Below are 14,805 nucleotides of genomic sequence, written 5' to 3' on the forward strand. Positions count from 1 at the left end.
TCTCAGCACACTATGCTCCTTACGCTACTTCAACGGTTGATCTGCTTTCAACACCCCGGAAACTTGTTTGTGGAGCACATTTACTGTCAATCACAGCTGTCATGCCCTTTTTCGACAGCGACCATATCGGGTCTCACTGAACGGCGCATAATTGACAAACAGATGGAGGCGAAAAGCAAAAACGCCCGTGTGTACGAGATTTCGGCGCACGTTAAAGATCCCCAGGTGGTCAAAATTAATCCAGAGCCTTCTACTACGGCGCGCCTCATCGCCTGCGTTGCGTCGGCGCGTTAAACACTACAATCAATCAATCAATCAATCAATCAATCAATCAATCAATCAATCAATCAATCAATCAATCAATCAATCAATCAATCAATCAATCAATCAATCAATCAATCAATCAATCAATCAATCAATCAATCAATCAATCAATAATTGACGAACAAATGGACGAAATGCTCAAGTGAGGCGTTGTTCGCCCTGCCTGTAGCCCTTGGGCAACGCCGGGGTGGTTCTTGTGAGAAAAAAAGACGGTTCTGTTCAATTTTGCGTTGACTAACAAGATAACTCCTAAGAACGTGCACCCTTTGCTACCTGCATCGATGACCTCAATTGTCTACAAGGTGCGGAGTTATATTTCCTCAACCTGTGATCAGTCTAGTCCTCATAGCCTAGGCTGACAAGTAAAAAATCAGGCTTTTCATTACTCTTGATGGCCTGAACGAATTTAACGTGGTGACATTAGGACTCTGCGATGCGTCTGCCACATTCGAACGAAAGATGGATACTAGTCTTCGAGGTTTGAAGTGGACGACGAGCTCGATCATGCTACCTGAATGACATCAGATTTCGATGCCTAATAGCTGCGGGTCTCCAACTGCATCATAAGATGTGCCATTTTGCTGCCCAGAAGTTGACCATACTCGGCCACGTCGGCTCAAAAAATGGCGTCATTCCCGACCAGTGGCAACCTGGAGGATATACAGTTGAACACGGATATATCGAACACGGATATATCGAATTATTGTCTATATCGAACAGTGCAAACATTCCCTTGAAAATGCCATGCAAAAGTATAGGGCTGTTGTGCGCGTGTATTGAACTCCTGATCACGGGCAAATTCGATATATCGAATTCCGTGCCGAAGGCTCCCCTGAAAGTTAGCGTCCTCTGATGGGGTGGAGTTGATGAGAATGTTGACTCATCGCAGGCGCTGCCTGGCTTGGTGAGACAGAGGCGGCGTCCGCGGCATTTTGTCGCTTCGATGGCCTTCAACAGCTGTTTTCACGCTAGCACGAGGGGCAGCTCCATGATAGCTAGAACGCGGATAGTGGTTGTGGCGAAATGACATAAAGAAGCAAAAGAAAATGACCCGAGGCACTCTTTTTCTGTAACTGACCTGTATGGTGGCTCATGCAGAGGGACCGATGTGGCGTTGTATGTTTGTGTTGTACAAGGCATTTATTTCGGAGCAACGAAGGCGGGAATTCGTCGGGTGCTGAAAAGATGTTAGTTGAAAAGGTGTTCAGAATTCCTCGCAGTATTTTTGAGGGCGATGCACCCATCAACGTTGACGTAAAGTGGAATGCAGCACAACCCGCCCCGGCTATTCCGGAGCGTGTCGGGTGCAAAGCGACTTCGGTGCACGCCTCCAGTTGGGGGAGGTGTTCGGTTCGGATACTGAAGATAACGGCACGCAGTGCCTGACAATGTTCCCAACCGCCTACTGCAGCCGAGGTTACGTCAGCGTTATTCGCCTCTGTTGTGGCACAGTGTACAGCGTTGATTTTCTCATTTGTGTGTTTTTGTAATCTTGAAGACAATTTGGTGAACTCTACGACAAAGAATAAAAAACAAGCGAAGCTCAGAGACATTTCAATGATAAAAAAGTGCGGTGGTCATCAGGCTGCGGTACGAATTTTCCGTGATTTGACGGTCAAAGCGGTAAATTACCGTTCACCACGACTTCAGAAAACTCTCAGTGATGTGAGGAGTTATCAGATAATCTTCACATAGGCCTATTTTATATATCGAATTATCGATATATCGAATTCTTTCACGATCCCCTTGGAGTTCGATATATCCATGTTCGACTGTAGAATCTAAACTACAAGAAGCCAGTACCATTTTAAAGCGAAGCTTTAGTGCCCTCACTGATGCCGTTGTGCGCCAATATGTCCTGCAGGAAAACCAACTTCCTCTGACGATGATGATTAAGGATCTGGGTGAAGGGAAAGAAAAAAAAACGCTCCCCGTGGCCGGAACTGAACCTGGGACCCTCGCGTTACTAAGCCGGCGTCTATGCGATTGCTCCATTTCGACATGGCCGAACAGAGTAGTAAAGTCCATGGGACGGCCGGTTGGCCAGAGGGGGGAAATGGGAATAGCAGGGAGGGAGGATTAACACTACTTGAATCTTCAAGGGCCGTAGAGGATCTAATTGTCCATTGAGGATCTCATTGCCGAACAGAGAGCCCGAAAACCCAAACGTTAGGCCTACGGAGTGCACAACCGAGAGCTGCTGTGGGTATTCTAGAACAGTGGTGCGTACCTCCAGAGTAGCACATACTCGCAGTGTGGGATCGGCCAACCAAAGAATCCATTACGAGAAATATTCGCGTTCAACATTCGTCGTCGTTAGGCGGAGGTGTGCATGATATTTATTTTTAAAGCAAATGGTTATTCCCAACGCGGCGGAGGCGGTGGCAGGGGGGGGGGGGGGGGGGGGGAGGGGGGGGGGGGGGGGGAGGGCGGAGGGTTTCACTTATGAAGGACACTGTAGACGGTGCGGTGAATTTACCCAGCATTCTACGCGCGGAGGTGCCTGCTTGCCGGCGGGCGCGTCGGCGGTACGGCTTTGTCGTCTGCTTTAGTGACGGTTGTTTTGGGCCTCTTTTGGCGCAGCTTCGCGTCTATTGCGCGCTTCCTTCGTACGGCTTGATTAACTTGTTCGACAGCACGTCCTGGGTAACCCGGACCCGACGGAATTAAGTGGTCGTACGACAAAGATACGTTAAGGAATATTTGGCAGGGCGGGAAAACAAAATGTAGAGACCCCATACAGACATCTGGCCACTAGAGAAGTGCTACGTTTTGCGCAGTGCTTGCGACGAATGGGACTCCGCTTTCTTAATTGGAGAATACCAATTCGGTTGTGTTTTAAGAGGAATTACAAAAGGCGAAAGGAGCAACTTGTTCTGATAAATAGCGAGTATAAAAGTTCCCTCAGCTTTCTCGCAATTCTCAAACTTACGAAACCATTTAGTTTAAATCTGTATAAATGGGAATCACTAAGCTCACATGCCTTATTGTTTCGGTGCCTGCGCTTGTGTCACGCGGTGGTGTAGCCCCGAGCTAGCGCATCAGGATGACTAGGTTCCGCTCTCTCACCCTTCGAAAGACGCTCCTCTCCGTTCTCTTTCTTCCGACTCACGGCCGGGCTACAGCGGCGGCGTCCGCCGCTCGAGCCCGGCCGTGGCCGACGCTGCTCCGTTCGGCACGCCGCCCCCGCGAATTCCAGGTAACGGCTGTCAGAATCTCTGGTTTCACTGTTTCTAGAGCCACGTGTGTGAATTCAAGTGACGTCGCATGGGCAGTTGTTGTGGGTGTCGTTTAAAGCTTTGCTTTCCAATCACCTTCACAGCGTGGATTGGAGCCTAAATCTGAACTAAATCTGAACTCTTCCTCATTAAAGCTAATCATAAGGACTCCACGAGCATAAATATTTTGCTCTCAGAGACTCCTGTCAACACCGCTAAAAAGGTCTGCATTTTGGGACTCTACATAAACGACAAATTAAATCCCGAATCTACGATAATCAAGTTGAAATGCCCAGGAGACCAGGTTGGACGCATTATCTGTAGAGTCTCAAACGAACACGGAGGCCTAAAATGGAACTTGCCCATGTCTTCGTTACCAGCTGCCTGCTTTACTCTTGCGCCTACATACGTACGCATAACTAAAACACACACCTGTCGCATAGATCAAACAATTACAAAGATCGCAAAACAATCTCTGGAACTCCCAATTTCTTCGACTAACAATAAACGTAGAGCCCTTGGCATCCATAATTCTTTCTCCGAACTGAAAGAAGCACACATGACCAATCGATACTCCAGGCTTGCGCACTCCAAACCTGAAAGACGCCAACTAGAACGTCTTCATATTAACCATCCTTTCATTCAAGAACCCACTCTCAAGCTTCTTAAATTTTGGAGACATAGTATCAGCTCTCCCCCTCTCCCCCGTAACATAAACTTCTCCAACCATAAGGACAGAAGAAAAGCTTGTGAAAAGAAAAAAGAAAGCAAAAATAAGGCTCTAAATTCGGAGTTTTCTACATGAACGTTGCCGGCACTTCGCCCACCGGGTTCTTCACGGCTACCCTCATTCATCAGGATAAATACGGTAAATCTTTCAAAGCCTAACCAAGGTCTCTGCACCCCCGCCCCCCCCCCCTCTTCACACACACACCAAAAAGCATCATCAGGACTTTTGGCTTTTGGGCATCAGGGTCCCGGATGAATTGAGACTGCCGATGTAGCCGCCCAAGCTCTTCCCCAACGGAATTCCCCCATCCCAGCTGCCCCCTCTGATCCAGGTTCTAGAGTAGGTCGTCTTAGGTTCAAAGGAATACTACACAACTTTAAAAAAAATAATGGGCTCCACCCAGTTCCCGCCGAAGGGCTCAGCAGAGAAGACGATTGTATTTTACGCAGGTTGCAAACCAACACTTTGTTATGTCCTGCAGTTCTAAATTTTTTCGATCCCAATACAGACGGGCGATGCATGCCCTTTCCGTGGAGATATCTCCGATAAGTTCCACATGGTTCGGGCTTTTCAAAAGAACCACTCCCTCCCTCCCCCTCGCTCTCCTGCCGACCAGGCATGTTGCACGCTGTGGCAGAATTTTCAAAGTCAACCATGGACATTGGACTCTGTTCATATTTGTTACCCAGAAGTTGTGCATGGGGTGCGTATCCAGCCGTGCTACACCGGTCGTGCGAAACCCAACTATATGATGCGGTCTACATGCCCTGACACTCTCTGGTGACTGCTCCCCGCTTCACTACTGGCATCGGGCCGATGCCAACTAGGAGGAGGAGCCATGCCAGGACGTACTTCTCCACTGGGCCTACGTGATATTTTTAGTGTCCCTCATGTGCATGACGTGTCCCGCCCATGCCCATCTTCTTCGCTTAATTTGAAATAGGATGCCTTCTACACGAGTCTGTTCCTTAATCTACGCAGCTGTTAAAACGAAGATTTCTTTTTTTCTTTTTTCTTTTTTCGTTTCGTGTTTTTGCCACGCGGCATATATATGCAGTGCAGTACCCGCTATAACTGAATTTCATGCACCATGCGTGGGTCCCGCAGCCCTACAGTGTAGAGAAACAGCATAATTCGTGGAGGTTTTTTGGGCAACTCCTCACCTTTTTTGTGCTGAAGTGAGGTACGAATTTTGTGCAAGGGAAAGCGGTGCAATCGCAGGGGTAAAGTCGGGGAAGTCGCGTGTATGACAGACCCCACCTCCCAGCGCTAAAAAATCAATAAAGTGAAACCTTCCGCAACGTAGGTCAAATTTTGTTTACCTACGCAGTATATTTACGCCATGTTTTCCCGTTCTCGGGGGAAAAAAATCTAAATGCGCGTGAGAGTCACTGCGTTTTTATTTCATGTCATGTTTCGCGCGGCACAGTTCTGCCGAGAGAAATTAAATATGCTGTTGTAGACGGAAAGTTTAAATTGACAGATCGGTTAGGTATAAGCGAAGGATAATTGAACAAACATGTAGTCCTCCCTTCGACGTGTTAGTAGTACTATATCCTAAGGGCTGCCAAACTCTCAACAACTCGTTTTTCGAGTGCCCCCTGTAGGCGAGCTTTTCCACCGACCTCTGCGAGACTGCTCCGGAAGATGCCTCAGCCTCCCGCCAGGGGGTGCCACCTACCAAGGGCGCGCAAACCTGCGCATCTTGGCAGCGGTCACAACAGCAGCACGCGCAAAACAAAAGTAACCAGCGCGGAAATGGCCGCTGTCCACCCGGAACCGGCGGAAACTCTGCCGTCGGGTTGGGAATGCCGCTTCGACCCCAGGACGGGCCGCAAGTGAGTGGAGAGGCCGGCGAGTCAATCGAGAGACGCTGACCGTGTCAATCTCGTCGACCCGCCCGGCTGAGCTCTTCGCCTTCCTTTAGGCCTAGACGTGTGCTTCACGGCCGGCGTTCCTATGACGCTATCGATCCGGTGTGTGCCGTGGTCGGCTTGCTACCGTATCCGGTGTTATGATCTAACCGCGCGTTCACTCGGATTCTTTGTTTATGGCCTGCCTTTGACGTACCCTGGTACTTCTGTACCAGCAGTGCAGTACCCGCTATGACTGAATTTCATTCACCATGCGTGGGTCGCTCGTGGGCAAGTTAAAGTGAGGCCGCGGAAACGCGCTGGCTGACCCACTGTGGAGGAAAAGGTTAGAGTAGCGTGCTTTGTCAGCTGTCGATTAGCGTGCGGTCTGGTCTGTTGGGCTTGATCTCAGGTTGCGCTCGTACGATATCGCCTGCCTTGGAAGTGTATGGCAGCCTTGCGCGGTTTGCGTATTTTGAACGTTTCGTACAGCTGCGACTGATGACTTGCGGACTGGCCAGGTCGTGTCCCCTAATTAGATTTGGAGTTATAAGTAGTATTAAATGCTGGCTTTAAAACTGCGTTGTTGTGATGTTGGTAGTTTTGTACCTAATTACTAAGTGGCACTTTTGTCTTTTCTTTTTGTTCATCTAGCTACTTCATAAATCACAGAGAGCAAACTACGACGTGGGAAGATCCACGGCTGCGATATCCGCAGTTGCAGCAGGTAATATCTGTGTATGTCGTTGTGGATGTTACTGCTGGGAATGATATGAGGAAAATGGATATATCCGCTTTCCTTTCACTTTCGGCACCTAAGAGCGAAATAGAGGAAGGTAAATTTTAATTTTTTCTTTAGAATATTGCAAGTACACTGTACATGTGCCTTCTTTTTGCTCAAGCATGTTCGTAGCCCATAGTACTGGACTGCAATGTGCACTACAGCTGCAGCTTGTACAAAATGAAGTGCGACCGAGCTAAATCTAGTTAGCTTGTATGGAGAGGGCAGGGCCCGGTTCACAAATATTTCACACTTCACTGCAAAAGAGCAGCGTTGCTTTGATAATGTAGAAAATTGCGGAAACGTAAAAACTATCATTGCCGGCACCAGCCATTGGGACGCCTTGTTAGACCACAAGTAAACACAAAATGAGCAGGCTTTGTCACAAAGTTAGTTATAAAAAAATCATCGCTATAAGAAACTCCCAACCTCTGTGCGATGCATCTGTCAGTTTTCGGTAGGCTGTACAAGCAAATGTTGCTTGAGTGGCCAGCTTAGCATTTATTGCGCTAAAAGAGGTGAGAAAAATGGGAGAGCAAGTCCTGCTTTAAATGTTAGTCAATAAACATAGAAAGTACTCCCCATTGCCAGACAAAAGCTGAGAATGTAAAGAAAGAAGGCTGATAGTGACTATTTACCTTGTAAAGACTGAAGAATTATTTAGCTGCCACTGGGTTTCAGTGTTTTTTTATAGGCAGCTCTTAGCAGACATTGAGCAGCATGCAGAAATTTATTCGGTGTGGTTTAATTATTTTTCTATAAGTGACTCTGGTATGCGCAGTACACTGAACTACAAGCAAAGCAAGTAATGTATAAGCAAGTTTGGTTTGCTTGTTGATTGCTTAAAAAAAAAACTTTAACGAGGGATGTCTAAAGGTAGTACTATGGAACCAGTAAAGCAGCTATGGCGCCATTATTTACAGAAGTAGAATGGGAGCGCTTATGTTTTCTAAAGTTGGCTGTAAGGGTGATCGGCAGGGTCAACATTTTTTTGTTTTATTGAGCGGGGTAGACAGTTGAGGCAATCGCCAATAGCAATGCAGTCATTGTTCCTAGTGTGGACATATTAAGAAAAAAGGGTACGTTGCGCAGTATGATGGGTGCTGGGCTTTTTCAGTTTTGAAGAAGAAAAAACCCATGCACCCAGAACGAGAGGAGTGCATACTGAGCAGGCACTTTTGCTACGACATCTGATGTACAGAGGGCAACACACGTGTCTATAACACAGCTTTTGTACTTCTAGCCTTATCCTTCCTTGCCCGAAAAGGGTTTGAAGAAAGCTACTGCGGCATTCTGGCGTCTTACCCACCACTTTTGTTCTCGGCGTTCTTAAAAGTTTCGCCGCAGTTTTCACAGGTAACCAGATGAAGTTGAACTCGCTGTTATAGACAAGTGTGTTGTTGCGCACTGTACATGCAAGAGTGATACATTTCTTATCAAGGTATATCACTGCTAAAATTTAGTCAACACATACATAGTGCCTGTGGTCACCTTGCTGGAATAAACGATGAAATTTCCTAGATTTTAGCCTGCCTGTATGTGAGGAAATCTGTATTTTGCTTGTAGATCATGGAAAGAGTGTAATTGTTATGGTTCATGTATAAATACCATTTTAACATTTGGTTGTGTGAAAAGAGAAATATAATCTGCAGCCGGTATTATGTCTTTTTTTTCTTGGCTTTTACTGTTTTAGGATGCATTATCTTGATGAAATAAGGTGTACATACTGCTTGTGCATTAGGTTTGCATTTCTGTTCAGCATAATGTTGCTGTGTAGAAGCAAGCAGGTCGAGTATAGCTGGCAGCCTGTTGTGTCCCTGCAGTGCTTGCTCCGTTCATTTAGGTTGTGAGGTATGCACTGCCCTATTGATAAAATAAAGGTATACATTGCCTTATTGATAATTCGAATATTGTGAGCATTTTATTCTTTGGAAAATAATGTTTTCTTTCGAGTGGTATACAGTCCTACCTATAGACAATCTTTGAAAAGTGTCAAATGTAGTTCCATGTAGGCGTACATTGTGGTGTGACAATACCAAAGTGTGTTTGTTGAGTAGGCTAACTCGGTGTAGTCCTGAAGCAGCAAACACACACAAGATGCTGGTGGTAACTAAGTAGTTATAAAAGTGAAGGAACTGAAATTGTTTCAAGGTCGACAGCTTTATGGCACATGTTAGCCTTATGCTTGTAGTACAGAAAACCATCTCCACCATCCCACCTAACAAAAAAAAAAAAGCATGAAATCACTTGTCTGTTTCGTGGCTCAGATGCTCTGTTAAGAAGTCTCATGGTCTCTTCAAATGGCCTTGAACCATTAAAGTAACAATGCTACATCGCGGACACTGGAAACGTTTTCACCTGTTAAAGAGGTACCCCAGACTATACAGTTGCTAGTTCACTCAACGAAAGCTGCACATTGACTGAACTAGCAGTATAACCACCACTGGAGACTTCATCAAAACCATGAGTCCCGGCGACAGCCGCTGTTGCAAGGAATTTGCAGCCTTTGTGAAAGAGGCTGAGGCCAATGCTCTCTCACCCAGGCTGGTGAAATCCTTTGGTTTTTTTTGTGTGTGTGAGTGTGAATTGCCAGCCACTACACTCATAAATGAGAAGCCCTGTGGCAGTTTCCCTTTGGCTGGTTGGTGCTTTTGGATCTTGAGGCATCAAATCAGATTGTCTCAATCACACCCACGCAGTCCCCTATGTACTTCTGGCTAGGCTACTTCTGCCTACTTCTAGTAACCTTCTAGTAGTTACTTCTTCTAGAAGATTACTCTATTCGGTGTGCTAATGTGCACGCAATGTTGACAGGCACTGGAACATACGGAAAAAAAGGCGGAAGTGGCAGTGCAATAGCATCCTCACCTTGGAGGCATGGGTGAAGCCTTTTAAGCGCCACGTGTTCCTTTCTCTCTCCCCCTGGCCCTCCACCGCTACCAACTGCAGGGCAGCTATGCGAAGTACTACCTCTACGGCAGTGGCAAGCCCACGCCGGGACAGGCTGCGAACAAGGTGCACACTTCTTCTCTTCCCCGCTGTCTTCCTTGAGTGGCCGCCGCTCACGGCAGCTTTGCATCTCCCCAGAGTTTCCACCCCCCTCGCCTGCCAGTTATTTTGCCGGCCATGCCTTCTGCTGGCATTTCCCCCCTCCCCTGGCGTCTGTCCAGTTCTCTCGCGTTTAGTCGCCGTACTAGTTGGCGGGCAAAGCAAACACAAGAAAGCCCGCATGTGTGAGCCCTCCGTGCGTTCCATTCTCTTTCAGCACGTTGTGCCAGCCTTTACGCTGAAAAGACAGAACCCAACCGCACCAGTTGGGGAGGGAGCCGTTCCGCTTTCCTCTCTCTGCTTGCCTGTCTCTGTTTCGCCACGAGCTGACGGGAGGGGTGACCCTGCCATCATCGATGCGGCCCTATTTAACACCGCTGCTCGCTACTGCTTTCTTTTCTTCCCCCCCAGCGTGCTTCTTTTCCGACTGGCTTTTGCTTTTGCCAGCGTCTCTGGCTCATCACTCCCGCGGGCCTGTCTGAAACTTTGTAGCAGCCTGCTACACCTTTTCCTTGTCCCCGCATTCTTCTGATGAGTAGTGACAGGTCTTATTTTATTGTGAGCAACCCTTCTAACTGATATTTTTCAGTAATTAGAGTCAACTATTGTAAAAACAAATATTAGCTGTGCTAAAACAGCACACTTTTTTGAAATGTGGTGTAGTCTGTTTGAACGAAACCTGAAGGTGCGTGCAAAGTGACTTCTGTGAGGAGAGCGCTTTTTGATGAACAGGCTAAGTAGGTTGGTACAGCCCCATTTGCTAAATAGGCCTGTACAAACTTGCACTCGATGGCAGAGCAAACATGAATTTTTTGTTTAACCACTGCTCAGAAGTTCTTGCCATTAAGTTGTAAAAGTTGTTCACTTTTCAAAGTTATGAGGGTTATTCAGTTTTAAGTTTAAAAGGACAGGCAGATGTGGCACTGGCTTGGTCACACCCAATGCCTTTGGATGTGACAACACAGCATGGTATCCTATTTATTGGCTGGTCTTGCAATATTTTGATATGTCGTATTGACCAAGTGAGCCTAAGTAGTGCTTCCTTATTTTTGCATTGACACCAGCGTAAAAACTTCGCCGCAGATACAAGAAAGAAAATGAATGAAATGTAGTAGAGAGGAGACACTGCTGTGCCACTTTACTTGTGTGCTCTGGCAGCTTATTCTTTCGGCACGGCGTGTTGTGATGCAGCGCTGTGAGCATTCCTTGTCGTAATTAATTCTTGACCAGCGGACGGGCTTTACACGTCTTTCACACTCATGACTCATGGTATTGTAAGCATAATAACTCCGTCAAGAGAAGCTCAAAGGGGTTTCCCAGGCCAGGCCACTGTGGGCTTAGAACTTCTGGAACATAACATTTTCGCTGTTCCCACTGGCCCCTCTGTATGAGTTCATTGGGTTGAGAGGGAAAGCATGCAGTGGCTGCTTTATTTTTGAGAACTGAGCAGCGCTCTATTTGCTTGCATTTTGAAATTTGAAATTTTAATAACTTCTTTATTTATTAATTGGTCTTGATCATTCTTTTCAGTCTATCTCACCATGTTGCGAAGGAAAGACATGGTGCCTAAAAAGTAATGAAAAGAAAGATTTACGGAGGGCCTTTGAGCTTCTTGAAGCCTGGTTTCTTGTTAACGAGGGTTTGTGAAAATAAAATTTCCTGCCTTCACAGAGCACACTACTGTACTGCCCCACACAGTTGTGTGGGTGCCCATAGAGGAGTGTGTGATGCTACCAGGGATGTCAAAGGAACTTGTGCGCATGGTACTCTCCAGCTAGCCTTTAGGCTATTGTGCCAGGTGTTTGTGAAAAAGGAACGGGACTTGCAAGTTTCTTGCTACCACAGCGCAAAGATGTCTGACCTCGCCAATATGCCGGGACAAGGAAGCAAGCAAACCTTTGTAGCATACTGCATAGCAAGCTATATGCTAGCATTGCTGCTGGGCTTCTTTCTGTTGTCTGCATGCATGATTTCAGTGGCCATTATGTTGTGTCTGAAGGCTGCTTTTGAGTTGGCTGAGCCTAAATATCTTTTCCTGCTGCAAGCATGTATCCCATCATTATCAATCTTCTTGTGTTTATTATTTAGTTGTTGTAGATTGACTGACTTAGTGGGGGTCAGCACACACTGCAGACTTAGCAGTGCTAGTTTGGAAGGCGCTTGAATGTGGTGCTAGTTCATGTTCAACTAGAAATTTAGGAGAAAGCTAACGATGAGCCTCATTAACGAACAGTGAGCCAGTTAAAGCAGGAAGTTGGGCTGGTAGTTAAAGAGCACAATAAGACGAGGTTACTAGTGTAAGTGCTAGTGTAAAAAGGAGAGACATTTTTTTTACTAGTGTAAAAAAAATGTCCTTTTATGTCTCTCCAATGTCTCTCCTTTTTACTAGTGTAAAAAGGAGAGACATTGGAGAACACAAGACCTCTGCAGTCCAGTGTCTCAACTTTCCTTCGTCTTTATTACAGTGACACTAGCAACGTTGTCTTATTTTACAAAACAGGCATCTCAGAGGGAAAAAAGAAAGGGGGGGGACACATTCTCAACAACCTTCTATTTTTAACTGTTTGTTTTTTGTTTTTTTCTTTGTGCAGCAAAAGTATTTTCAAGATGACCTTGCCACGGTAATTTGCTGCTTTGTCTGGATTCTCAGACTGCCCCAGCTAGGGGTCTGTATGTGTAACTGTGGTGCGTGCGTCTGGTGAATTCACAGGTGTGCCCTCCGTACTATGGCATGGTCTACTATCCGCCGCCGCCACCTTCGACGACCATTCCGAATTCAACCACGGTAAGCCGTGTGCACTTCCGTCCGTGCTGTGAGCTGTTCCAGCTGTGTGTCGTGCCTTGGTCGGTGATCCCAAGGACGTGGGTTCGATCCCCTGCTGCCGCGGCAGTGTTCATGGTGGCTAGAAACAAAAACAGCCGTGTGTGTGAGATTTCAGCATGCATTAGGTTCCCAGATGTCTCAATTATAATCTGTGACCCTCCACTGTGGCATACCTCATATCCAAGGTGTAGCTTTGGCATGTGAAGCCCTAAGTTGACAAGCTCGGAAGGGGTGCTGATGTGTAGACTGCAGTTCGCCATTGTGTTTGACCACGGAGGTGTCCTTCCATCGATAGGAAGTGAGTGAAATGGAGAAAAGCTGGCGCATAGTTCACAAATAGCAACAACTGCATGTTATTAGTGAGTGGGTTGCCAGCCAGAGTAAAGTATTTTTATTGGGCATAAGTGAACAATTTACCAGATAAATCACTTTTTTGTTTATAGTGTCAACCTGAGAGCTGACGATGTTGATTGAACTCTCTGGTGCTGCAACAGGGGAACTTGCCATCAGCGTGCAACAAGCTGGCTTGTCGGCTGTCGGAGGGATAGTCCAAAAGCGCGGAACGGAAGTTGGAAAGGTTTTACAGTACCTTTAGGAACACCGATTTGACTACCGTACATTATAGAGGGCTTTGCTTGGGTTCTCATTTTTTTTTTTTTTTAAGAAACGTTCATTCAATTTTGAAGTTTTATACGAAGGTAGTTTGCCTGCGGGCCTCAGTTTTGGAGCCCCGAGTAAATAAGACTGTTCTTCCCTGTACATGCAGTTTTGAGCAAATTAGTGTGAACACGAGGCGTAGTTTACACACCTTTGTGGTGACTAGCTTGCTTACAGGAGGTGAGGCAAACTTTGGAGCACACTTCAGAGCACTGAAATTAGAAGTGCTCTTGTTTATAGGTGCATGCAGGGATAATAAGTCTATCCTTACATTAAATTTTTCGTGTATTTCGTTTAATTGAAACTAGATTGCAAGTGCATATATGGAGCTTACAGGGGCATTACAAGTCCCTTCTTTTTTGATAATGTTTTACCACAGCTCATTTCGTTGTGGCATGTTAAGCGTACTCTGCTAATTGTCATTATGGGCAGTTGACCCAGCTTGTACGAGAAATTGCCCCTATGGAATGGGGCGGCTGGAAAAATTCAATTTCTTAAGTTGTTTTTTTCATTGAGTTGTGATCATTGGCTTAATGAAGTGAATTCTTCATCATCTCTTTAAGGGATACTGCCATTGAATGACCAAATGTCCAGGGCAGTAAATACTTCCCTGTGTTCTGACGTCTCGGTGTACTAGCTTATACATCTACATTATTATGTGCGCCATAAGTTATGTTACATGTCTGAACAAGTACCTTTCCAGCAATGTGTACACTTACTGGAGTTCCTTTATTTTTTTTTGTAACCCTTCACGGTCAGCTGACCACATGACATGAGCATAGAACTGGGACATATTTATTTGATATTGTTTTAGTTTAATTAAAATGTTATAATTCTTCTTTAGTTTTGTTGCATTTTGTTTATTTTTGTTTTGCTTGGCCATGTTTGTCAGTTGCTGTTTTTTTTTTTTTTTTTCAAGGCATGAATATTCCTGTTTTCGAACTGGTATATGTGGTTCCTTTTCTGTATTACATTATATTTTCTTTTTTCATTTTTCTTGTTTTTTGTACTCAATGAGGCAAAATTTAATGAAGGTATGCAGTTTTTAAGTTTGCTTGTTTGTGCATACATTTGTTATTATGCTTTTGTTCAATATTTTGTTTCAGACAGTTTCTTTGAACATCTGGTGGCTGTAGGGCGTTCGGAGAAAAGGTAACACACACATTTGGTCTATGCTCACGCTTTGTCTCTGAGAATGCAGCTCATAACGCGGCCTACTCCTAATGTTTTCCTACCACAACCTGTTTGTTTCTTGGCCGTGTCTCTATGCAAGTTATATATTTCTTTTGCTGTGCTCTCATAGGCATCACCGAGAGAAGGCTTCTACACTGCAGCAGCGAGGCCTGTGGTATGTACATGCTTATGTGTTC

At 45.8% G+C, this 14,805-nt stretch overlaps 1 protein-coding gene across 1 annotated transcript in view; it reads left to right on the forward strand.

The window, feature by feature from the left end:
• Window positions 1-5,967: 5,967 nt before the first annotated feature.
• LOC144144453 (uncharacterized) overlaps window positions 5,968-14,805 on the forward strand; it is a 61,313-nt gene continuing 52,475 nt past the window's right edge. The window contains exons 1-6 of the mRNA XM_077675906.1: window positions 5,968-6,110; window positions 6,780-6,852; window positions 9,856-9,921; window positions 12,546-12,575; window positions 12,665-12,739; window positions 14,739-14,783. Of these exons, the coding sequence (XP_077532032.1) occupies window positions 6,031-6,110; window positions 6,780-6,852; window positions 9,856-9,921; window positions 12,546-12,575; window positions 12,665-12,739; window positions 14,739-14,783 (369 nt within the window). The 5' untranslated portion in view covers window positions 5,968-6,030. The remainder of the gene's footprint in view (window positions 6,111-6,779; window positions 6,853-9,855; window positions 9,922-12,545; window positions 12,576-12,664; window positions 12,740-14,738; window positions 14,784-14,805) is intronic.

This window comes from Haemaphysalis longicornis, unplaced genomic scaffold (assembly GCF_048455015.1).
Source record: "Haemaphysalis longicornis isolate Haplotype H1 unplaced genomic scaffold, Haemaphysalis longicornis Haplotype H1 scaffold_1, whole genome shotgun sequence".
Classification (NCBI taxonomy): Eukaryota; Metazoa; Arthropoda; class Arachnida; order Ixodida; family Ixodidae; genus Haemaphysalis; species Haemaphysalis longicornis.